Source organism: Schistocerca piceifrons, chromosome 1, assembly GCF_021461385.2.
Source record: "Schistocerca piceifrons isolate TAMUIC-IGC-003096 chromosome 1, iqSchPice1.1, whole genome shotgun sequence".
NCBI classification, from domain to species: domain Eukaryota; kingdom Metazoa; phylum Arthropoda; class Insecta; order Orthoptera; family Acrididae; genus Schistocerca; species Schistocerca piceifrons.
Window position 1 is genome coordinate 687733922 of NC_060138.1, and position 27881 is coordinate 687761802.

At 38.4% G+C, this 27881-nt stretch overlaps 1 protein-coding gene across 1 annotated transcript in view; it reads left to right on the plus strand.

Annotated features, from left to right (window-relative positions):
* Positions 1–3325: 3325 nt before the first annotated feature.
* Positions 3326–27881, plus strand: part of LOC124766608 — a 76926-nt gene continuing 52370 nt past the window's right edge. Inside the window, exons 1-4 of the mRNA XM_047249145.1 lie at positions 3326–3449; positions 7901–8030; positions 8118–8278; positions 8365–8488. Of these exons, the coding sequence (XP_047105101.1) occupies positions 3326–3449; positions 7901–8030; positions 8118–8278; positions 8365–8488 (539 nt within the window). The remainder of the gene's footprint in view (positions 3450–7900; positions 8031–8117; positions 8279–8364; positions 8489–27881) is intronic.

Consider the following 27881-nt stretch of genomic DNA (forward strand, 5'->3'; position numbering starts at 1 on the left):
TTCTCCTTTCATCAATTAAATTCAATATTTCTTCTGTTACCCAAGGATTTTTAGTAGCCCTCGTCTTTTTACCTACTTGATCCTCTGCTGCCTTCACTACTTCATCCCTCAGAGCTACCCAATCTTCTTCTACTGTATTTCTTTCTCCCATTCCTGTCAATTGTTCCCTTATGCTCTCCCTGAAACTCTGTACAACCTCTGGTTCTCTCAGTTTATCCAGGTCCCATCTCCTTAAATTCCCACCTTTTTGCAGTTTCTTCAGTTTCAATCTGCAGCTCATAACCTATAGATTGTGGTCAGAATCCACATCTGCCCCTGGAAATGTCTTACAATTTAAAACTTGGTTCCTAAATCTCTGTCTTACCATTATGTAATCTATCTGATACCTTTTAGTATCTCCAGGATTCTTCCAGGTATACAACCTTCTTTCATGATTCTTGAACCAAGTGTTAGCTATGATTAAGTTATGCTCTGTGCAAAATTCTACAAGGCGGCTTCCTCTTTCATTTCTTCCCCCCAATCCATATTCACCTACTATGTTTCCTTCTCTCCCTTTTCCTACTGACGAATTCCAGTTACCCATGACTATTAAATTTTCGTCTCCCTTCACTACCTGAATAATTTCTTTTATCTCGTCATACATTTCATCAATTTCTTCATCATCTGCAGAGCTAGTTGGCATATAAACTTGTATTACTGTAGTAGGCATGGGCTTTGTGTCTATCTTGGCCACAATAATGCGTTCACTATGCTGTTTGTAGTAGCTAACCCGCACTCCTATTTTTTTATTCATTATTAAACCTACTCCTGCATTACCCCTATTTGATTTTGTATTTATAACCCTGTAATCACCTGACCAAAAGTCTTGTTCCTCCTGCCACCGAACTTCACTAATTCCCACTATATCTAACTTTAACCTATCCATTTCCCTTTTTAAATTTTCTAACCTACCTGCCCGATTAAGGGATCTGACATTCCACGCTCCGATCCGTAGAATGCCAGTTTTCTTTCTCCTGATAACGACGTCCTCTTGAGCAGTCCCTGCCCGGAGATCCGAATGGGGGACTATTTTACCTCCGGAATATTTTACCCAAGAGGACGCCATCATCATTTAATCATACAGTAAAGCTGCATGTCCTCGGGAGAAATTACGGCTGTAGTTTCCCCTTGCTTTCAGCCGTTCGCAGTACCAGCACAGCAAGGCCGTTTTGGTTAATGTTACAAGGCCAGATCAGTCAATCATCCAGACTGTTGCCCCTGCAACTACTGAAAAGGCTGCTGCCCCTCTTCAGGAACCACATGTTCGTCTGGCCTCTCAACAGATACCCCTCCGTTGTGGTTGCACCTACGGTACGGCCATCTGTATCGCTGAGGCACGCAAGCCTCCCCACCAACGACAAGGTCCATGGTTCATGGGGGGGATAAGGTCTTAAAATGGCACAAAGATTGGCTACTTACCTCCAATGCTCAGAATGGAAAAATGCAATATCCTAAGACAGCAGTAACAATGAGTCACAGTTGAAATCAGTTAACTTATACAAACAGTTAAATGTAACAATTTGTGGAGCTAAGAAATGGAATGATTACATACACCAGTTGAAAGTAATTCAGGTGGCAGACTTCAGTTCATTGGAAGGACACTAGGAAAATGTTATCAGTCTACAAAGGAAATTGCTTACAGAACTCTCATTCAAACCATCCAAGAATATTGCTCAAGTTGTGGGATCCATACCAGACAGGATTAGTAAGGGATACTGAATGTATACAAATTAGTCCAGCACAAATGGTCACTGGTTTGCTTAACCCATCAGAGAGTCTCACAAAGGTACGGAAAAATCTGAACTGGCAGATGATTGAAGAGAGATGCAAATTATCCCTTAGAAGCTTACTTACAAAGTTTCAAGAACCATCTGTAAGTGTGAAATCTACTAATATACTAAAACCCTATACATATTGCTCACATAGAGAACATGAAGACAATATTAGACTATAGCACACATACAGGCATTTAAATACTTATTATTCCCACATTTGGTATATGAATAGAATGTGGACAAGCCTTAAAGCAGTATAATGGGAAGTGCACCCTGCTGTGTGCATCACAACAGTTTGCAGAGTACAAATGTAGATGTAGAATGATTCGACTTCATACAGTGTTCACTACTCATAATAGTACCTGCAGAGCTTACCTGCTCTACACACCATGGCGACTGCAGTTTCATAAAGCTTAAGTGACACATTAATTTTGGAAATTGTTTATTTGTACTTATCAATAAGAAACCTTAATGTAAACTGAAACATCAATTAACTAAAAAGCAACTATGGGTATTATAAAACTCCACTATACTGTATTCTATTTGAGATGTCTATCTTTGTCCTCTGTCTCAAGGAGACAAATGTGGAACTGAAAGTTAATATGAACATGTATACACTACAAAATTCACATTGTGTGTCAGAAGAGAATCGTACTACCATTTAGGACTTGTACTTCAAGCTTTCTGATTATTTTCCTTGCTCTTAATTAAGCCAGACACATAATTTCATGTCTAAAGATTAAATGGATAGTAGGTAATTGTGTAAAACAGAAACTATACATTTAAGAACAGATATTTATATTAACAGGGGGCTAATCAAATTAGTACTGAATAATTACAAATACATTAAATTTGCATAATAAAATTCAAGCTAACAACACAGTACCAGCACTTAACAGTTTGTGTCTGCATGAGTATCTCATTACTGATTAATACTTAACACAAATATACATTTGCAATTTTTTTATAATAATGAACTAATACTTGTAATGAGATTGACTGTAATATATTTGTTCAGAATTATTTTTGAACCACTTTAAGGGGTTTATTTCTGTTTCCCTTCAGCATACATATGATTATGATATACAGAGTATATGAAATAAGTGTTACTGTTACATGACTGACTTCCACTGGTTGTTTTTGTTAGAGATGTCTTCAGTGGGTTTTGTGAACATTGTTTCAAAAATTATTACCTAAAAAGATAACATGACAACAGTACCATTGTGCTACACATGGTTCTTGGGTAGTGCCACTTAATGGGCACCCTAAGGAGACATGGCATACATATTTTTGCAGAGGGGCCTTCGATGGTGGAAAACTTAATGTTATAATATTCATCAAATAAAAACTGTCAGTCAAAAGAATCATATAAAATTTGTAACAACCATGCAATTGTGAGACTGATAGAATCTGCTCAGAATATTTATACAGAGATTGTATGTTTCCTAGTATTGTTGTTATCACTAACAGATTACTATGGTTACACTACAGAAAAACTTAATATTTCCTCCATGGCGTATCTGAAGCCTGTATCTCCGTCTTTGCTATCACATGATTGTTTTCGACCAGATATTCAACCTTCTCAGACGCAAACTTCACTGGGGCTCTACTTAGTACATGGAAGTCAGCCAAAAGGTACATAAAATATCTCATTATATTTTATTTTATTTATTAAAACAATTGTATCAGCCGCACACACAATTACGCAATGCCAGTTTAAAAGATAAAATACTATAAATATATAATATAAATATTAAACAATGGGAACTCAGGTAGGATTATCAACAATGTAGGCAAAGACAGATAGCTACTTACTGAAAAGCAGACATGTAAGTTGCAGACAGGCACAACTGAAAGAAATTTACATAAAGCTTTCGGCCATTGGCTTCATCAGCAAAAGAGAAACACACACCATTGATACATGCAAAAAGCCTAAAAAAATAAGTAATTTTAAAAAAGGAGTAGGATTAGCAGAGACACTACATAAAATAATTGTGTGATAGATTCAGTATATACTGAATGTTATACTTAAATAGCCAAAAAATAATCTCTTACTGAGATGAGGTAGAGAGGGGAATAATGTAATGTAGCTGGAGGTTCATTTATTCACTCATATGATTCATTCATTCACTCTGTTCTGTGGATACCATCCACAAGGAAGACCTACTATGATGTGGAACTAGCAAGATAAACACTAACACTAACGAAAGATAACCACATCATAGAAACTTGATCTTGACACTTTATGAACAATAAACTGTCCTTGTACTGCTTAATGCTAGTCATGCATGTGACAGATAAATTTAATCAACTAAATTAGAAAGTAAGTGCAATGCCTGCTCTGAGTCATATACTAGGAAGTGAGGTGCACATTAAAATCATTTCTATTTCTTGTACTAAGATTGCACAGATCAAAGTTCAGCTGAAACTGAGTTTATTTGTTGCATACCTAATAATGCTTCAAACTGCCTTTGATTTTTTGTCACAATTTTTAATTTTTTTGTGCGAAGTGTAAGTTTCTTGAATGACACAGTGAAGAACTTTACAGCATTACTGGTATTGCACCATTAAATTTTGATTAGAGCTGACCTTCTGCATTAGATAAAGTTCTACCTTCCTGACATATAATACTTTGTCATGAAGCTAGCCACCATTTATATCAGATTTCATAACAGTTGTCTGTGATCCATTATAAAGGAGTGTCCTTAACAAACCTCCTTGCATTGTTCGAATAGCACGTCTCCATCTACATTTTCTTTTACTATCAATCATCAGGTGTTTTGTAGCAACTGTCAGGTGTTCCACAGCTATTGGCAGATGTTCCTTAGCAAGTACAGTTGTTCCTTAGCAACTGTCAAGCAGTGTATGTAATGCAGGATGTGAAAGTTGGAAACATACACAGAAAACTGAAGAATCTGACAATGACAATGATATGGAGAGAACAGAAATGTCTACAGGAATGTCTACACTGTACCAACATCTTTAATGGCATTATCAATGAATACATCAGAAACTGTAGAGGTGCAAAATACCCCTGGACCAACAAATCCCATCACAGCAGCCTCAGTAATACAAAATGAGGATCAATGAATATTTTTGTAGGTACATCTCAAAGATAGAATTCAAGAGATTGTGGCAAGAGCCTTACATTCTTCAGAGTCTCAGAGACTTAAAAAGAGTTAGCATTCCTCCTTCACTGCTTAGAAATTGCCACAATACACATAGTGCTACATACTGGGACTTTCAACTCTTGTTGACAATTCTTGTGATGAACTCCACTCACACAGTAACACCCACACAATACGTGTGCCTGACAAGTACACCTTAAATACATGTTCTGTCTTTATCTTGTTCTCTATTGGTGGTGCTGTTCTTTTAGTTGGTATATTGTTCTATACTGTAGTGGACTGTCTGTATAGATGTAAAGGGCTAGTGGACTTAATGTAGATGTCAAGACAAATACTATCACATCTCACTATTCTGGTGGAGGAAATTTAATGGATTAGTACAACTTTCTTCTTTAATTTTTAGCCTTAATTTTTAATGCTTTGCTTTTATTTTCCTTAGTATGCAAATTGATACTGTAATTAGAACTACAAAACATGTGCAATTGGAGATGCCAGAATGATTCAAGCCTATGCCTCACTGTACTGAAAAATGAAATTTCACGATGTATTGACTGAGTATAGCTAGGTGCATCTACTGTTGAAGTGGTTTGCTGATCTTTCAACAGATGGTGCAGAAATGTAAGCGTATTTTAAATCATTAAAACTTATTAATTTGATTTACAGATTTTTAAAAATCTTTATTTTGCTCTCCAGTAAAATTTACTTCTTGAGGCTTAGGCTTGACTCATTCTGACCTCTTCAATTATTAACATATTCTGTAAGCTAAATAATCGTGGTCTACTTCAGTTAGCAAATAGCAGACCTAATGTCAATATAAAGTGGAAAATAAATAAACTATGAAACAATTGTTTGGAATGAAGGCAATCTTTATTTTGCTCTCCTATAAAATTTACTTCTTGTGGCTTAGGCTTGAATCATTCTGACATCTTCAATTGTTAACATATTCTGTAAGCTAAATACTCATGGCCTACTTTAGAAAGCAGTGGAAGACTATGATATTTGAAATAACTGCAGGTTAATACTGTGGGGTCTGTAAGTATGCCACTTCTATAGGAGCCAGTTCTGTTTGGTGGTGGGTTCAAATGCTTCAAATGCTTGCTGCATTGACAACATTTCCTCCAAAGTAGGATTGTTGAGTTTGAATGCTTCCAATACAGGCACAAATGGGACCATCACATCATGAACAAAGAAATCAGCATAGGGCTGTTGATGTTGATGTTTTTGGCAAGTGTAATCATATTTGTGCCTTACATATCATATAAGTCCACACTAATATGACTGCAGTAATTTTTGTTGCCCCTGTGATTCTGGAGGCAGGCTGACAGGAATTTCATTTTTGATGAAAATTGTTTCTCAGCAGGCAACAGACTTCAGAGAATAGAAACTCTGCAAGAATTAGCAGCAGTCCATACAGGAGCGAAAGATTTTGGGATTCAGTCAACATAAGAAGAACCCTTTTGAAAATTAGGGACGTTTATCTACAATGTTATGAGTTACTAGCACAACTGGCAAATGTTGAGGTCCTAGTTCTCATTGGTCTCATTTATAAAATTAACGCAGGTAGTGAATTGGCTGCTTGTCACTACTCCTGTTGTGGCGTCACAGCCTGAGTGCTGCTACCAATGGAGTAATTTCATTTGTTGTTCATGCTGCTCTATTTGCTGAAGTTGCTCTTTACAGCTGTTCCCCTGTTGGCGTGTGTGTTTCAGACTTTTTTAAACTTATTTTTCTTTTTGGCTTGTTGTTCATTGTATTAGTGATTTTGCTCAGCTTTTTATTTCAAGAACTTAAGCAAAGCCAAGTCCAGGTTGTCTGATATCATAAGTCCTTAACACATCTTCAGAACTTTTGTGGCTTGTTTTATCAATACAAAAACACATTACTCAGCAATAAATAACAGTGACAATTGCATTGGTATTATTGGACACATGTGAAGCATTGTGAGCCATGAAAATGCTCATCCAAAGAATGTCCACATGAAGTTTGTTGAAAAGTGCAGAGGTCTATAACAACAATACACTGAAAAGTCAAAGGAATATCCAATACATTCCAGATCAGCAACTCAATACCGTTAATCCAGGCTGAGGTGAGTGTGTGAAAAAGAAGTTAAATCAGAGTGGTTTACCATACCTTGATTGCTTTACTGGGAGACCTAGGCCTGAGTTTCTGCCCATTGCAAGGGAATGTAGCACCATGACAAAGAAAGTCTTCTTTGGTCCAGGCATAGCCTATGAGTCTATAATGTCTGGCTGGAAAAGAATCCATTTGGGACTCCAATCAAATAGGACTGACAGTACATCTTTCATGCTCAGTCATGCAGTTAAGATCATTGGAATTAATGTAGTCTGAGTAAAGACTCCTGTGATTTCCACTAAAATGTTAATTCATCTGTAAAGATTGTCACTTACAAACAAATCAGTCCATTTCATTTGTGGGTATTGCTCACCTTTCTGGGATAAATACAGAACAGAATTGACAGAACAGAAATAAGGAAGGTTAACTGAGAAGCAATATGATTTCCGAAGATGTTTCTAGTCAGATAAAAAATGAACAAAAACGTTCAGCAGAAACCAGTTGGGGAGCTTTAAATAAGAAATAATGAAAATACCTTTAAAGTTCTGAGACACTGCATCCAAGGAGAATCTAGAGAAAATAAGTTTACCTTGTACATACAAGATAACAATACTATATTTTTGAAAATTTGGTACTTAGAGAAGCATACAGAGCAATTTTTTCTACACCCTATCTGTGAACAAAATAGGAAAGATAAATTGTACTGATGCATCACATACTTCTATCAAATCCAGTATTAAGGCTTGTGGAGTATAATGTAGATAAAACTATTTGCAGACATGAGAGACTCAAGCTCAAAATATTTTCACTTTACTAGAACAACACTTATTCTATGATTTAAAGTATTAATGTAGGAACAATTTTCTATTGACTTCTTTTTTTCAGACAAATCATATGGAGTCCACTTTACTGAATACTCAGGGATTGGAGATCTTAAAATAACGGGCTTATCACAAAGAAATGAACCAACAGTTCCACGTACTCACCTGCATTTTGGAGATGGCAGCATGGCAAGGTTTTATCTTCTTCTCTTTATTTTAAATTGTGTGAGTAGTACTAATAACCATGTACTCTTTTTTCTATTAAATTACATATATTACAGCTCACGATTTTCAAAAATTCCTCTGGATGTACTTGCAAGGGAAGTGGATCGCAATAAAGCATGGTGGGTTGAGAAACCTGGAGAAAATTCTGAATATCTACATTCACTCCATGACAAATATATAGCAAAGCCAGCTGTTGATCTATACTTTTCCACAAAAAGTAAGTATGACAAATGAAGTATTAATTACTTAAATGTGCATATTTATAACAAAAAATTGCTTATGTTACATCTTTTACTTTCTAAGGCAAGTTTACATTTTTCCCACGGTCACGGAAATTTGATATGGAATATATAAAAAATGCTGAAAAGACAGTTAATGAGGATGCCAAGCCTCAAATTTCTGAAGAATGTGATGCATCTATAATCAGGTAAGGTGTAATTCTATTCCTCATAGTAAAAACACATGCAAAATTTTGATAGGATCAGAGAAAGGACAGCGAGCCTGCCCTAACCGGCTACATAATTACCCATTAATATTGTTCTATGACATCAAACTTTTTTACTATGAACTTTATTTAATGTAACTGTCAACTATGAACTATATGAGGTTTATTTGTAGGTGTGCCTTATAGACTGTTGAATAGAAACAAAATTCAGTTCTTTAGTGAAATTTCCACCCTTTATTTGCACATTCATGGAAAATGTGTGAAAAAATGGTACAATATTTAAGCTGAGGAAACAGAAATGTGTAAACTACTTTCCATGTGTAGCACAAGTAAATTTTGACATTTAAATTTGCATTAGCATCAACTGGGTCAGCTTGGGATGATTTGACATTGTCTAGCTCACTCTTGTCACTCACTCACATATATCTTACAAATATTATATCATTAATTAGAACTTTCAAGGATGTGTAAAAAATCAAGAAATACAGTTGCAGAGAGTAGTTTATGTTGTACATTCCTTTTGTCTGTTTCAGTAATTAATAGTGTTAATTAATGTTTACCATAAGTTGAAATACGTAGTACACAGGTAATGATTAAATTAAAGTGACTGAAATATAACTAAAGACTGAACTTTATTTTTTACACCTGTAGACTGATGCCTGAAATAATGACATATTCCCAAGATCAACTTTCTATATCACACAAAAGTCAAGCAGTATTCACCCTTTGAAGAAAAGGACTAGGAACTGACCATCGGTCAATGAGCACGTTAGTTTAGTGTGGTACATCAACGTACATTTCTTAGGCAACCAGAAACCATCTCACTCAGGACTGAGTGTGTCTAACATCATACCACTGAAAGGAACCTGCCACACAGTAACTGCTAACCATAACTCATCCATGTGTTCATTAAACAATGATTATGTGATTCACTTCATTTTATTTTTCATGAGCAGATTTTCTTTTCATATCCTAAGGGAAACTACAAGAATGATCACTTGATCCAGACATATCCATGTCTTTGCTAAGATTAATTTTAAGGTAGCATTTATAGTTTACAATAAAGTAGGTTGGCACTACTCCATACTTCTGCATAGTATACCAAAGAAAGGTTACAAGTGTAAAATGCCAATACAGGAATGTCTAGAGGAGAAATGTAAATCTGTTTGAACTTGAAGACAATAATATAGAAAGAGAAGAGAAAGTAAATGAAGATTGCCGATGTGATACTGCAAGAAGCATTTGATAGGATTCTGCAAGACCTATGTCAAAACAAATCCCCCAGAGAGTACAACATTCCCTCAGAATTATTAATTCCTTGGTATAGCTGCCCATGTCAAAATTATTGTAGCTGGTGCAAAAAATACTTGAGATAGATGAAATACCCGCAGACTTTAGGGAGAGAGTAAGACTCGTAATTCCAATCCCAAATGAGGCAAGTGCGGACAGGTACAAATATTACTGAACTATCAAAATACTGTCATGAATTATTTACAGAAGAATGGAAAAACTGGTCAAACCAACCTCGGAGAATATCAGTTTGGGTTCTGGATAAATACTGGATGCAATACTAACCCTACAACTACTACTACTACTACTACTACTACTACTCCTCCTCCTCCTCCTCCTCCTCCTCTTCTTCTTCTTCTTCATCATCATCATCATCATCATCATCATCATCATCATCATCATAATAGATATTAGCCTTAGAACATGGTCTCGTAAATGTAATAGTATGGGATTAGAAATAAGAGATGGAGTTTACCTACATCATTTATTATTTGCTGATGATCAAGCAGTCATAGCACAAGATGGGGAGGATGCTAACTATATGTGCAATCAACTAGCAGTAGCATACAAAACTTGGGGTTTGAAGATTAATTACCAAAAAACAGAATACTTGACTAATGATTCAGATGAGCTATACATTGAAGGAAATAAAATCAAAAAGATAAACACTTTCTGTTATTTGGGATCCATTTTAGAAATCGAGGGAAAATCAGAGTCAGAAATCAATAAAAGAATTAGTAGCGGACGGAGGGTCATTGGGATGCTTAACTCAGTCTTATGGAGCAGGAATGTAATGAGCAGAACTAAAAAATTAATATACAAATCCATATTAGAGAGTGTGGTTCTGTATGGAACAGAGACCTGGACAATTAACATGAAGCACATTAAAAAATTACAAGCTCTAGAGATGGACTTTTGGAGAAAATCGGCAATAATCTCCAGGAAAGAAAAGATAAGGAACACCGAAGTAATAAGGAGAATGGAAATAAAAGAAAGAATATATGACGTAATGGATAGGAAGAAATTACAGTGGTACGGGCATGTACGACGAATGGAGGAAGCCAGATTACCAAAATTGATACTGGAGTGGGAACCGGAGGGGAGAAGAAGAAGACGACGACCTGTGACCACCTGGCTCCAAAATGTACAGCACACAATGAGGACAATGGGCGCAGAGGAAGAGGACATGCAAGATCGAAACACATGGAGAAATATTTTGAGAGTATAGTTTAAGAATGTTTATTGTTTGTATTGTCATTTCCAGGTAAATTATTATGTTGGAGATAAGCCTCTGTAATGAGGAAAAGCTCAAAATAATAATATAAGAAAAAAACAGGCTAAATAAAGGCAAAGCTACGTTTATACCATCTGTAGATTTAGAGAAAGCTGTTGACAATACTGACTGGACTACAATCCTTGAAATTTTAAAGGTGGCAGGGATAAAATACACTGTGTGAAAGATTATTTCTAACTTTTGCAGAAACCACACTATAGTTATAAGAGTCAAAGGATATGAAAGACACTGTACTTGAGAAAGGAGTACGATAGCATTGTACCCTATCCCTGACATTATTCAAACTGAAAAATGACCAAGCTGTTTAAAAAACTAAGGAGAAATGTCGAAGAGAAATTCAAGTTTAGGGTATAAAAAATAACAACTTTGAGGTTTGCTGATAACATTGCAGTTCTGTCAAAGATTACAGTGAGCTTGGAAGAACAGTAAAATGAAATTGATAATGTCTTGAAAAGAGGTTATAAGATGAGAATCGGATTCAGTAAAACAAGGTGTTGGAATTTCATTGAATTAAATCAGATCATGCTGAGAGAAATAAATTAGGAAGTGAGACACTACAAATATCAGGTGAATTTTGCTATTTGGGCAGCAAAATAATTGATGATGACTGAAGTAGAGGGGATGCAAAATGACTACCGCCAGTAGCAAGAATATCATTTTAGAAAAAAAAATTTTCACATCAAACATAAAGAGAATAGAGAGTCTTTCCTAAAGGCATTTGTCTAGGGTGCAGCTTTGTACGCAAGTAGAATGTGGATGATAAATAGTTCAGAGAAGAAGGGAATAGAAGCTTTTGAGATGTGGCACTACAGAAGAATACAGAAGATTAGATGGGTAGATAAAATTACTTTCCAACATATAAAGATACATAATGACTACTGGAAGTATCTAATGTTATTGGAACTTTTCATACCGAATGCACAGATGGTGTGCATGTGCACCTTCGCACCATCTTTTGGATTTGAGGAAGGTCAAATCATTGGCACATAGGCATAGGAGCATACTACCAACACATCACACAGTCGGCTATAGTGCAAGGATTGCAGAATGAGCAGTGATGAAATGGAACAGTGACAACAGCGTGGCAACAAGAGTGAGCACAGGTCCTTCCAGAAGGATTATGCCATGAGAAGGTCATGGTATTACTTGACTGGCTCTGACAAATAGACATATGACAAAAGCTGAAATCTGGGCAGAGGTTACAGAACAATGTCTCCACAAATAGTCAGGAACAGGTTACAGGAATCTAGGTTGAGATCTCAAGCTTCCATACCTCGTTTACCACTGACGCCTGAGACTTGCATTCGTGAACCATCTTTCTTTCTCAAACTTTTTTTTCCAATCAGTTTTGCACACTCTCACTTCCTGTGACCTTGGCAGGGGGCCTCTTTCACCATGTCCTCACTATGCCCCTGCATAGGAGACCTGGTGGAAGGTCACAAAATCCAGTGACTCCTGAGACTCGTATCTCTCTAACTCATGGAATCTTGGTATGGCAACTGTTGGACAGGACTGATTTGGTAATTGTTGAAGGAAAGCTGAATTCTGACTGGTATGTGGCAAGAATAGTAAACCTTGTTGACATACCCTTCGTAACCAGGGTACCAAATGGTATATTCCAGCAGGACAGTGCAAGGCCCATACTGCAGTTTACACGACAAACACCTTGAGGTATGTATTGATCCTTGATTGGCGTGACCAGTCCTCTGATTTGTCACCTGTAGTGCATGTCTGGGATGCAAAGGGAAGATGCATACTTTTTTTCCAGCCTCCAGCCAGCAATCTTGATGAACTGACATTGCATGCATTTCAGACAACAAATTCCTGAAGATGACATTCATATGCTGTTAGTTTCCATGCCACAATGAGTACAAAATTGTGAAGTTCACATCTACCACTGGTATTGCTGATGGGCATTGGTTCCAAATGGAATGAAGGTTTAGTCATTTAATACCCGTTATGTGATGAACATCTCTACAAAGTTTGATAAATATTAGACTGGTGCTTTGTAGTGTAAAACTTTTCATTTCCATATATATGTATTATGAGAAAAACAAGAATGGTACTTTGAAAAAAAGCTACTGCTCCTTCTCTTAGACTACTCAGCTGTTACTTTTGCATAACCCTTCAAACAGAGCATTTACTTTACACAACCACTTTCAACTGCCTATATATAGATAATGTCAAAATCTAAAAACAAAGATGCTGTAACTTACCAAACAAAAGCTTTGGTATGTTGATAGGAGACAATAAAAAACACACACACAAATTTCGAGCTTTCGCAACCCAAGGTTGTTTCATCAGGAAAGAGGGAAGGAGAGGGAAAGACGAAAGGATGTGGGTTTTAAGGGAGAGGGTACGGAGTCATTCCAATCCCGGGAGTGGAAAGACTTACCTTAGGGGGAAAAAAAGGACAGGTATACACTTGCGCACACACACACACACATACCTATCCGCACATATACAGACACAGGCAGACATATGTAAATGCAAAGAGGTTGGGCAGAGATAAGGGGCAATCAAAAAATTCCCATTTGAAGGTGTTGCTGCAGCCTATATGCAGCTTAGCAAAACTCTGATGTAGGAATATAAGCACTTACATGTAGGCAAGGGATTAGCGTGGCGCTAGTGTCTTTCCGACATCATACGGTGAATGCAGAAATGTGAATTATGGAAACGTTATTACCAAATGCATCCAAACAGGGCCAACCTGCTGTTATTCTTTCCTTGGCTGCTGAAGGACAAACACTAGTAGACATCCAATGGAAAAGAAAGAATGTGTATGGAGTAGAATGTCTATTGGAAACCCCTATTGTGGAATGGAACTGCAACTTCATGATAATGCACATCCCTGTAACGCAAATGTTGTAAAGCACAAATTACACTGCCTCTAGTGGGAGACACATGAGCACCCACACTATTGTCCTGATCTTTTCTCATGTGATTATCACACCATCAGGCCCTTAAAAAAGGCCTTGAAATACTGCCAATTCCTGTTAGACGGGGATGTGCGACATATAGTTACAGACTACTTCATGCAGCAGAACAAACTGTTATCTTCAACCTGGTGCATTGGTGAGCTGATTGCCTCAGTGCTCATGGCAATTTTGCCTGATTGGCATACCAATTCTGCGCTGTATGGCCTTTGAATAGAAACTTTTTGATTGTCTCTTACACAAACATTAGAGTTTTGCAGAATTTGCATAATTGAATCTAGGTCTTCATATTATTATTTTTCATATTTATTTGCCTGTAGACAACTGGTAAGTTTCAGGTGTGGCTAGGATTCTTTTACTTTGTTTTGGAATGTCTGGGGATTTTCAGTTTTCTGCATGGTGTCTATACTTTTGCACCAGAGTATAAAATAGCATTCTAAACCCTAGACAGGGCTCTCCAGTATACAGGGTGTCCCATTTATCTTGACCATCACACTCATTTTGTTAAAGCCTAGTACAATGGTATTCAGAAAAAGTTTCCTGACATTCCATATTGTTGTAGCTTAATCACCTTCTGAATTAGGTTCATAAAACATATGTTGTTATTACTCTCATGCCACTGTGGTACTGTGAGTCAATAGTGTACTCCGTGACCCAGATATGATTAGGATCTTGTTCTATTCTAGTGATCTGATGAACTGGAGAGCTGGTGTGATGGCCTCTGCTTCTATTGCAAACTCTGATGTGTTATGAGGGAGGCTATATGACCACTGTGCTCATAAATCAGGAGAAAAGAAAGCATTACCCATGTATCATTGATCAGTTATTTTCAAGCTGTCAGTGAATATTCTTATTGCTTGTGGCCACTGAATTTGCATGCTTGTCATGAATATATTCTTAATGTTTAATATTTCAGAAGTGGATGCTGCAGAAATCTAGGAGGTGAGGAAAACAAATTTCAGATTGCTGGTGACACCTACAACATGCTGACATGAGGAAAGTTTCCAACCGATTTCTCATACACAAACAGCAGTTGGCCAGTGTTGCCTGGTGAAACGTTGTTGTGATGCATCATGTAAGGAGAAGAAATGTGTACCATCATGTTTCCGACTTTGATAAAGGTTGGATTGTAGTCTATCGCGATTGCGGTTTATCGTATCGCGACATTGCTGCTCGCGTTGGTCGAGAGCCAATGACTGTTAGCAGAATATGGAATCGGTGGATTCAGGAGGGTAATACAGAACGCTGTGCTGAATCCCAATGACCTCGTATCACTAGCAGTCGAGATGACAGGCATCTTATCCTCTTGGCTGTAATGGATCGTGCAGCCACGTCTCGATCCCTGAATCAACAGATGGGGATGTTTGGAAGACAACAACCATCTGCACGAACAGTTTGATGACATTTGCAGCAGCATGGACTATCAGCTCGGAGACCATGGCTGTGGTTACCCTTGACGCTGCATCACAGACAGGAGCACCTGCGATGGTGTACTCAATGACGAACCTGGGTGCACGAATGGCAAAACGTCATTTTTTCGTATGAATCCAGGTTCTGATTACAGCATCATGATGGTCACATCCATGTTTGGCGACATCGCGTTGAACGCACATTGGAAGCGTGTATTCATCATCGCCATACTGGCGTATCACCCAGCATGATGGTATGGGGTGCCATTGGTTACATGTCTTGGTCACCTCTTGTTCGCATTGACGGCACTTTGAACTGTGGACGTTACATTTCAGATGTGTTACAACCTGTGGCTCTACCCTTCATTTGATCCCTGCGAAACCCTACATTTCGGCAGGATAATGCACGACCGCATGTTGCAGGTCCTGTACGGGCCCTTCTGGATACAGAAAATGTTCGACTGCTGCCCTGGACAGCACATTCTCCAGATCTCTCACCAATTGAAAATGTCTGGTCAATGGTGGCCGAGCAACTGGCTAGTCACAATATGCCAGTCACTACTCTTGATGAACTGTGGTATCATGTTGAAGCTGCATGGGCAACTGTACCTGTACATGCCATCCAAGCTCTGTTTGACTCAATGCCCAGGCATATCAAGGCCATTATTGCGGCCAGAGGTGGTTGTTCTGGGTACTGATTTCTCAGGATCTATGCACCCAAACTGCGTGTAAATGTAATCACATGTCAGTTCTAGTATAATATATTTGTCCAATGAATACCCATTTATCATCTGCATTTCTTCTTGGTGTAGCAATTTTAATGGCCAGTGGTGTATAAAACAGCAGCGCATTGGCTGAGCTACCATTTTTATTCAGGTGATTCATGTGAAAAGATTCCAAACGCCAAACGTGATTATGGCCACACAATGGGAATAAACAGACTCTGTATGTGGAATGGTAGTTTGAGTTAGATGCATGGGACATTTCATTTCGGATATCATTAGGGAATTCAGTATTCCAAGATATACAGTGTCAATAGTGTGCTGAGAATATCAAATTTCATGCATTACCTCTTTGAATGGAAAACAAAGAGGCCGACAGCCACTTAATGATCAAAAGCAGTGGCGTCTGCATATAACTGCAGAAATCAATGTAGGATGTACAACAAACATATCCATTAGGACAATATGTCAAAATTTGGCATTAACAGGCAATGGCAGCAGATAACTGGTGTAATGTCCTATGCTGACATCTCAAAATCACCTGCAGCATCTCTCCTGGGCTTGTGACCATATTGATTGTACCCCAGATGACTGGAAAACCATGGCCTAGTCATATGAGTCCCACTTTCAGTTGGTAAGAACTGATGTAAGGTTCGAGTGCGGTGCAGAACCCACGGAGCCACGGACCCAAGTTGTCAACAATGTGCTCTATGCAAGCTGATGGTGGCTGCATAATGGTGTGGGCTGTGTTTACGTGGAATGAACTGAGTCATTGACTGGAAATAGTTATCTTCAGCTACTTGGAGACCATTTGCGGCCATTCATGGACTTCATGTTCCCAAACAATGCTGGATTTTTATGGATGAAAATGCGCCATGTTGCTGGGCCATAATTGTTTGCAATTGGTTTGAAGAACATTCTGGACAGTTCGAGAGAATGATCTGGCGAGCCAGATTGCCCAACATGAATCCCTTCGAACATTCATAGGGCATAATTGAGAGGTCAGTTCATGTGCAAAATCCTGCACCGGCAACACTTTCACAATTATGGCCATCTATAGAGGCAGCATGGCTCAGTATTTCTGCAGAGGGCTTCCTACAACTTCTTGGGTCCATGCCACATCAAGTTGCTGCACTACATCAGACGAAAGGAAGTCTGACATGATATTAGGAGGTATCCCACATCTTTTGTCACCTCAGTGTAATGCAGTAATATTGTATTTTACTTCAGTCATTGAGTGCTAACTTGATGCCGCTGTGATGAAATGTAACATTGTAATCTAATGAAAGTCACACTAGTGATTGATGCTGGTTGATCATAGTGGCAGAATACGCACCATGTCAAGTATGGGCCAATGCATATAGACTATTAATCACTTGTTGTTATCTCAAAATAAGATGTCTGGTTTGGGTACAATGCATCAGCCCTGAATCATAGATTAGTCCCCGATATCATGCAGTCAAGGTTATTGATATGGCCCCCATTGTGATACAAGGAGTAAGATGCTGTACACATTTGCAAATGGACCCCACTACTTGCAATTTATGATCTGATATTGCTAGCTCCCTTCTTTCAGTCAGCTGTCCAGTATGACAACAGCTTATTCTAGTCTATGTCAGTTTTTCTGGAGGGGGATGGTCTCGGAGTAGGAGCCTATATTATATGGTATCTTGTTATAGATTAACTGATGGTGATAATGATGTTTCCCTTTGAGGGAGGTGTTGCATTATATCTTTGCATAGCTGAATGTGAACTCATCAAGTATGAAGCAGTTCACAGATCCTTCTGATCAGGCTATCTGCAATTCTAAGAAAGTGAAAATAATGTCTTAGTACAGAAATTCGTACATATGCAGTTAAGATACTGAAAATGCCCATGGTGAGAAAACTGTGCTCAGTAAGCATAACCGAAGTGTTAGTCTTAAATACTGCCTGAGCACCCCCGCCTTCTTTTTCTGAGGTCGGTTTGTGTGCTAGGTAGTGTGTAGTTTTATTACGCCACCATTTTAGTTGTGTGACGGATGCAAAAGAAAAAGGACTACTGGCAGGTGTTTGTGCAGGTGACACACATCACAATTTAAATTAAGGCAAGAGCACAACATCTGATGCATTATCATGCCTCACATTGTAAGTGTGCAACTAGCTACTTACTTGGAGGACAAAAAAAGAGTGCGAAAATGTAGCAGAGCTGCCATGGTGTATATGGAAATTTGGAATACTGAGATAGCCAAGACTGCTGTGGAGACTGGGACAAGAAGTGTAACTACGCTGTTGTAGCATTAGGCATAGTTTCTTGGAAGAAGACAGCTGAATCTGTATTTGTATCTGCATCTATGTGTCTTCATACACAGCTGAACAGTGTTGGTGAATGTTATGAGTGCAGTGTCATGAACGTGTAGTTAACAATTGGGATAGGCCTAAAGAGACTGTAACACACTGGGACACATATCCTGCTCCCATTAAAAAGTTCCAGGCAGACTGCTACAGTCGAAATGTGATGGGCAAATCACAATCAGAAACATCTTATGCAGTCAATGAATGCAAATTTTCTTGATGAATTGCACTGATGAATTCTTCTCAGCAAATCAGCTGCATAAAATATCTGTTTTGGAGTGACATTCTGACAAATTTTCTACTTGTCATCATGTAGCTAAGTGTCTGAGTACTGTTGGGTGCTCCTCCATTTCCTAATATATCTTTCCTCTCTCATAAGGACACCAAGCTGGATAGTCAAAATCAAGGTATAACTCAGCTGATATCCCAAAAAGAATTCATTAGTCTTATGCAGTCATTACAGAAAATTATGGTGTAACTCTCGACATTGTTGGTATAACCCTAGACATTGTTGCAGCACAAATACTCTCAGCTTGTTTCAGCATTCAGTTGTCATGTTTCTGCTTAAAAGCACAGTGTAGGGTGGAAGTGGAGATGTAGGTGCTGCTCTCCATGTTCATGTTTTATCTTACTTATTTTTTATTTTGTGCATACAGGATAAAAGACGGAAAAACAGCTGTCTTGAAAATGGGCCTTACGTAAATGGTTTCCCATGGATATCTTCTCATAGTCACATGTTTTTTTGCATTATTTCATGTGTAAAACACTGTGCAGATGACAATAATTGGTTTGGTGATTATAATGTTGTACTTGTGCTACTATGGATGATTAAAAGAAATAAAATTTAAGCCTATTTCAGGGGGAGGCACTAATGTGACTTTGGTAGCAGTGTTATTATAAGTGAAGCACTATTTCACTTGGAGAAAAATGGATAATAGAGAGAATAATGAAATATCTCAGCAACTACCTTAAAGGATACAGGATAACCAATATCAGTATGACTAGTTCATGTGAATTTTTTTCCCTATCAATAGAAGCTTTGCATCTTAATGATGTCACCTTGTTTAGCAAGAAATTATCAGAAAGAATTAATGCCATGACTTACGGGTTGCTTTAAAAGAGTATGTCACAGTACTATGACCTTTTCCCAGATCAGGCAAACATTTCAGCTCTCTGTGGAAAAGTGCATTTTTATTTAAATGTAAGCAGACCTGCATTTTGCTGCTTTATTGGGTCATGAGTGTCCATTACATTATCTGCTGTCACAGTGCTTTCTGCACTCCCAGAAGCAGTGCTGTTGATCACATAGGCATAATTTGGATATGCACAAAGATAAAAATTTTGGTGTTACGCCAAGAGAAGTGGTCACCGGCTACAATCTGCCCATAAGGTTTGTTGGTGCCAGATTCAAAATGGCACCTAACAACATCATTCAGTAGTTTAATCTGCAAAATTAAATTCTCGATATTTCATTGCACCCCATGCAACTGTTATCTGGTGTCATGTGCTGAAATTGTAATTATTGCCACAATACCAGAGAAGGAAATTTGCTACTCAAGACTCAGCATCTCCACTATATGGTGAGTAGCAACTTTCCTTCTCTGGTATTGTTACATTCCATCCTGGATTTCCCATTGTTTGTATTTATTGTCAGTTTCCCATTTATCTACAGTACAATAACTTGATTTTATGTAATATAGTTTACGCACTAAACTCCAAATGCCATTTCTAAGATATGAACTAGTCTTGCTACAGAACACTGATGGCACATGTGAGTTCAGGTTATCCATTTAGCAATAACCATTATCAAGGACATATTATGCCCTGGAGTCATAAAAAAATGCAGAAATGTTCTAAAAACCCAGAGCACAGGGCACAACCTGGGTATGCACAAAGATTAAAATTTTGGCATTAGGCTGCGAGAAGTGGTCACCGACTACGCTCTTCCCATAAGGTTTGTTGGTGCCAGATTCAAAATGGCACCTAGCAACATCAGACAGTAGTTAACATCTGATAATTAAATTCTTGATATTTCATTGCACTCCGTGCAATTGTTATCTGGTGTCATGTGCTGAAATTGTAATTTTTGTCAGTTTTCCATTGATCTACAGTACAAGAACTTGATTTTATTTAATATAGTTTACTTCATATAGAGGTTCAAACATTTTTTTTTTTGTTTGCTTTAGTTTTCATTTCGTGCACCTGCCTATCCTGATGACTACTACATAGCTCTATTGCTACACTGAATGCACCACAATTCTACCCATCCATCTGCATTGGCACCACCTTGTTCATTAAACCCCAACTGCCATTTCTAAGATATGAGTTAGTCTTGCTACAGAACACTGATGACACATGTGAGTTCAGGTTATCCATTCAGCAATAACCATTATCAAGATCTTATTATGCCCTGGAGTCATAAAACAATGCAGAAATGTTCTAAAAAGCCAGAGCACAAGGTCAAAGAAAATAACAATTGCAAAAGCACCTCATAAAATGCCCACAAACTCAGAAACTATTCTCAGCATTCTCAGATTGAGAATCACTGCAAATACCGGCATGCGTTTTTTAAAGAAACACCGGTATGCTACTATTATAAAATAAAGCTTTTGCCATGGCACGCTGTACGCGTTCTGTAAAGCCTTTTTTATACGCTGATCTACAAATTTGGATAATTTTTCTTCCTAAATGCACACAGAATAATTGCCTGTTTCAATACACTCTGAAATTCCAGCTATGTTGACCAGTCATCTACGCGCACTTGCATCAGATTTGCCTGTAAAGAAAGAAAGGAGAACACGGGGGAATAAATATTAAAGCTGCAAATTAGCGAGAAAGAGAGAAAAATCGTATACGGACGACAGAGAGACCGCTCTAACAATCAGCTTCTATCTGATATTGAACATAACTTTGCAAATGCATGTATTTTTTCGGTAAACAAGCAGAAAAAATCAGATTAGAAACATTTAACGACGACTTCTCACAATCTGACGAACGAAATGAGAGTGTGTATCGACGCAAATTACAAAAGTTTATTCCTAGTATGGTGTTTAAACGTCAGCCATTTTAGTTCCCGGTACGTACCAACGCGAAATTCGAAGCGGCGGCGGTTCCTTGACTCGTGCGCTGCCGAAATGCCGTAGTAGTGACTTGCCGTTCACCTCGAGCTGCAGGCAACCCGATCTAAATAGGGCAGTTGAGAAACGCTGCGGTAGTAACCGAATCAGCAGCAAGGGCGGACTCGGACTCGGTGTTAGGGACTTCGCCCCCAGTTGCCTAAGGGCGCTTTCTGTTCCGCTATCATCTGAACGTATCTGTATCAAGTGACGTACAACGGTTAGGGTTCCATGCTGCCCTCATGTAATGGGAAGTGTGAATGGCCTAGGAAATCAAGAGCACCGTCTCCGTACCCATTTTCTGAGCAAGGGCATGGAAGTTGTCCAAGAGTTTCGATCAATTACGCTCAGACACGTGTATCTGTAGGATTTTATTCATTCGTAGCGCACCAAGAAACTGCTGTTCGTGTAGGAAAGAGATTGTTTTATAATCTCATGAACAAACTACGCTCGAATATTGTTCGAACGTGTATACAACGTACAGCGCAAATGGCAAATGCTGATCTGTTTATTTCAATATCGAAGCTGGCCTCAGAATTGTTGAAAAGTTTAAGAAAATGTACTAACATGCATTCGAATTAAGACGCCTAAAATTTCGCAAGAACACTCTTAGAGATTTCCAAACATTCGTTTCCAGACAGGAATCTACTTCTCTGCTGCAACCCCTCAAATATCAATTTCATACCATAATTATTGCGATGACAAGTTTATACTATAGGGCGCAACGTTATGAGGGAAAGCGCTTACGGTCACTATTTTTTAATAATTTCCTCTCCAGAACAGTAACTTCTCGGTCCCATTACAACTTACAAGGCCTCTAAGTATGTAATGAGAATTTAGAAATACCACTATCTACAGTGGCCAATTAGAACACGACGAAACGTAAAATTTAAAACTATTCTAGGGCACTGTCCTTTCGTACTCCAGTGAGTCTATTAGACCAGTCATTCTAGGCAAGAAACTTTGAGAACTAATACTCTGTCAGGTAGCGAACATAACTGGCTCTCACTTCGCGTGAATCAGAAATAACTTGTTGTTCACAATTTTATCCATTGGTGGGCATATAATAAAACGAGATGCCGGTATTGGTGGCGAACAACAGCCCATTCAACATACGACTGCCACGTTTCCTGGCTTGCTTGCTACCGGTTAGCAGACGTTTGTTCACATACCTCGAAACAAAAGCTAAGTACAGCGATCGTTTCACGAACAAGAGCGCTTCGTGGCCAGTAGGGTTCGCAGTTTTGAGGTGTGATCGTTTTTACAACTACGTGACGTAAGCCATATGATTAAGTTCATCTGAATCAAACGAAGACTCTAAAACTGAAGCAAACATGAAATCTCTGTTCTACTTTAAGTTGTTCAGTGCCCTGAAGAATCCTGTCTTCAAATAAATTAGATGCGCTAACAATGTGAATTGTGCATCAAACAGGAGGTCCAAAAACATTGCGAAATATTTACTTCTGTCTGTACTTCCGGGAGACCGAAAATGCTGTGAGAGCACTAGAAAGTGAGGAGCACAAAGTAATGTGAAGTAAATCACCAGCACTCCAGTCTTTAAAACGTCAAATAAAACTGTTAGTCGTTTCTAAAAGAGAAGAAAAATGCGAAAAAATAGTATATGAAAAACAAGCACTGTACTCTTGCAAGTCGTCTTATTATGGACGTTTCTACCGGGATAAATCAGGGACAATCACACGTAAAATAGGTACTGAAGGCATCATTTTCTCACTCAACATAGTTCTAAAAGGCGTTCTGAGTTTGGTTCCTTCAAAAGTGCTGGAACAGGAAGCATCTACAAAAATGGGAAGACGTGCTAAGGTCGGCCTTGCTTGCAAGTATGCAGAACCATCCGGAGGACAAGACACAAACTGCTGTTGTACTGACACAGGAATATCTCCAAACTACCGCTGCAAACATCGTACTAAGGCCGACCTGTACTATTATGCAAGACAGAGTTCAGTGTAACGCCTTCACGAAACCACCACGGAGAAAAAGGCAAGTAGTACTGTTGCTCGAAGAATGAAACATGATCGCCCTTTCTACATGGATTCTGCGTAGCATACAGCACACGATGTACCAAAATTACTTCACTGCAATGTGACATTTAGTCAGTCCCAAATACGTGATGCAATACCATTTAACTGACGTTTTCCAAAGTATAACGAGTTTAGGGAAATAACTTCCTTCTCACTTTTGTATTTGCGAATTCATTTATCACTTCCTGAAAATACAGACTGACTGTCATGGCTGAGTCTATGGTTAGCACTCCAAGATTGACCAGTCATTCTTGAGCGTCTGTTGTCCGTAGGTAGTTCTTAACCCGTTTTAAAATTGAAAAGGACCTTTCAGCTTTAACAGTTTGTTGCTGGAGCACAGTTGTTAATCTTGAGTGCTGTGTACACATCTGGATAGATATCACAATTTTTTTTTTTTTAACTAACGTTCTAAAGAGAAATGGAAGAGAGGACAACTTGTCATCATCTTCTTACTTTATAGACAATAGATACAGCTTTTAAAATGTATACATTCTTCACTGAAAGTGTTCTCTATGTCATAATTATAGACGGCTCTACGTTCCAATGCGGCATCATAAAATCTGAACAGCTTCTAGTTTGGTGATATTTGAGAGAAATAAAAATTTTAAGCAATATTCTCTGTATGCGTTAACTCTCTGCTGTAATTCATCCTGAAGAGTTTGTGTAATCTTGGAATATGACATTTTCATCCTTCTCCATATCTCAACACAGTCTGATCCGGTTTCTACTTCTTGACAAACGTGTTCGTCTTCTGAGCTGCGTTTAATTTGACGTTTCCTCTCTTTGATTCTCAGCAGCTAGAGGAGATGGAACCGATTCCGAATTTCTGATAGCCACAAGTTTCTTTTCAGCTGAATCCTAGTGAACTGGCCACTGATGATTCATACACCACCACCACTATTTAATTCCGCATGGGAAGGACGACTGTCCCCTGCTTAGTCAAATGTTTGTGTCTAAGTCCTGTACAACGATTTCCAACAATTGCATTTACTACAACCAGCAAAGGAAATCTGAAGGAAACTGAGATGTAATTGATGGGGCGGTGGTTATTTCCTAATTGCACTGGCGGCATAGAAAGGAAGAATGTTAGAAATAAGTGTCATAAAAACGGTTGCTCAAATTATTTTTGTTACAAAAACTTGTTTTCATTGTCCTGCTTGCAGTTATTTATCACGATTGCAACTCTATGGTTATCGACGTGGGCAGGTGTGGCAAACGCTGTGACAGCACAAGTTTTGAAAACTCTGCACTTTTCCACGAATTCATGAGGAAAATTGTATTCTGCGTCCGAAACCTTGGCCAGGCGCAAACATGCCTGTCCCTTATGTGCTGACATGTGATGAAGGGTTTATATTACAAACCTGCCTGATGAATCCTTTTCCCAAGTCAGTGGCCTTGGAAGATCCTTCAAAAGCAGTTTTCAGTAAATAAACATGCAGGGGATGTCGTGTGGTGTGCTCGCTCGAGTGATGAGTCTTTTTAAGGCCTGTAGCCTTACAATCGATACTGCAGAAGCTGCTGTCATAGCGGCGTATTTGTCGCTTAAATTGTAGTACAACGGCACCACTAGTTTATGCAAGCACATTTCTATTTCAACTGAACTGTATTGTACACTACAATACTCGTCAGGTACTATATCACGCGACTGCGCATTTATTAATTAACAAAGAAACCACTTGTTTGATACACACTTGCGTCAATTTTCTTCACTGTTGCCGCGTTTTTCAACACAGTTTTATTATCACTGTGTCGTATGTCGTATAAAATACATTTGCACGAAGCAACTCAATCAATCTTTCTGTTCCTGCCGGCATCCTGCACACACTAGCCCGTCACGGATGTAAAATATAACCTGACAGCCGCACGTCGCAGTCAAGAGCGGTCTTGCTGTGAACGAATTGGAAGACTTCGAGTTCCTTGTTATGTGTTATCATGTGGTATGATCTAGCATCAAGAAGAAAACATGGACCTGCAAGCGACATTTAAATCCTGCGAAAGCTTCGTGAAGTTTATTGAGAACTTCCATGAAGAGGGTTTTGTTAATGCGCAGATAACTGCGAAAGGGATAGCAGAAAGCTTACAGATTGAGTCAAAATTTCGAGAAAAGAGAACTGACAAGAAGACGAAGCAATTTGATTACGAAAGTGACGACGTAGTTTGCAGGGCACTACTTCCAGAGGAGACATATAAAATTGATTTTTACACCCTGTCGTTGGCAAAGTATTAAAAAGCTTGAAAGAAAGGTTTGGGCAATTTGCTAAGTATTCCGAAATACTCGGCTTTTTGTTTTCTCCAGAATGTTTAAAACACATACAGGACGAAGAACTAAAATGCTATGTAAAGAACACTTGAGAAAGAGCTCAGTGTAAACATAAATTGTGAACGTTCGAAAGATATTATTGCATGAGAACCTTTGACAGAGACCAAAGTGTTCAGAGAAACGGTGCTCAAGGATATGAAAACTCCAGTGCTAATATTAAAATGCGTAAATGAAATCGCAAACCCATTTCCCGACATTTATATTGCCTTGCCATGTTATCAGTGGAACACCATATTGTTTCAAAAGTGAATTTTGGTGATGATGTTGATGAATGCGCTCGACAAAAAGCAAGGAAAAGGCGTTTTGGGTAAAGTGAGAAAAGCAGAATACCTTTAGTGTCCATAATTTACAAATCTTTTAATTTCATGTGAATATAGAGCACAGTGAAGCGATAAAAACATACAGTATAAGAGTGTATCCTAAACAATACCTGTGAACTTTACTTGAATTTGAATTTCATTAAGTTCGAAGGATTCTCATTGGAAAGCTAGTTTTCATTATTAACATTTTAGTAATTACCATACCTATTAAGATTCCTTCTCTGATGAATTATTTTCCTGTCTCAACAGTAGGTCTGCTAAAGTAATAGTATATTAATAAATTGATAGTAAGTCAACTATGAAATTTACAATTATTTTTAACGTTGCAAAGGTATATCTTTTGTGGAGGACCAGGAAGGGGAGTAAATGACACATGCAGCAGAGCCTCGCGGAGAAGTTTTACGCAGGGCTTCGCATCAGCTAAAGGCCTACTCCGCTTGCAAGTTACATGGAACTATAATCCGTTCATCATAAGAATAAACCTGATGTAAACATTGCACTGTGTATTCTTACGCGTTTGCTGGAACCTCAATGGATTTCCGTTTCTCGTGGGATTGCAGCCAAGCTGTCTCGAGTGCGCGCAATGCACAGTACAAAACGCATTGCGCGCACATCGACTCAAGATATAATACGGGACAACAGCTTTACCGGCGCATTTAACTTGGACAGCACTGGCCGGTCAGTTGGTACAGCTAGACTGCAGTGACATGGCCAGCTGCAGTTCGCACGTAAAAAGCGACGAGCAGAGGAGCAATACAGCTTCGAATGCCATTTAATTTTAAAGCAGAATAAAATAATAACTGCAAATCTCCCACAATACGCTCCTTAGGCGACTAGACGAAAACCACAACACGTTATCATTTTTAGCTAACGTACTGTTGTAATTAAAAACAATTACGATGAAAATTCCTGACTTAACCACAGGGTAGGTAATTTTTCTGCATAAGTTGTGTATAACGTAAGAGAGTATTGAAGGATTTCACGGTATAGTTAAATAATGAAGCCACTGAAGGTAAATTTACAGTCAGTCGTCTGGTAATCTTTTAGCTCCTTCCTTATCCGAATTCGAGAAATACATTTCAGTTCGGGAGGTGTCACCTGCTACATTGATAACGAGCCTATCAACAACTGAATCTACGAAGCCAACCAGGCGCAGCAGTTGCTCTTCTTCTATGACGAGCCGTTCTGTACCCGCCGGCGTTCGGCAGTGACGTGTGAAAAAGCTGCGTGCGTTATTTTCAGTACGTCTGACAGCGTAACAATTTTGTTACTTCTCGAGACAAATCCCGCAGCTTGACTCCAGATCAGCTCTGTTGGTTTCATATTATAATGGTACAGTAGCAAATGTAAAACTGCAACATTTGTATGATGTGCTCGATGCTGTGAAAATGATTGTTTTTCATGTTTCTGTGATACTTATCTACCTCTGTGGTATAAAACTATGGAGACAGTCCAAATAAAGAGGACTTGGTTTTTCATTTTTGCCTTAAAATTAAATTGTTATGTTTTCTTAATTTAAACAACCTTTATGAACAGTCTTTCATAAAACATCGATAATTAAGAATTTGTATTTGAAATGGAAACAGGAATTTCGCG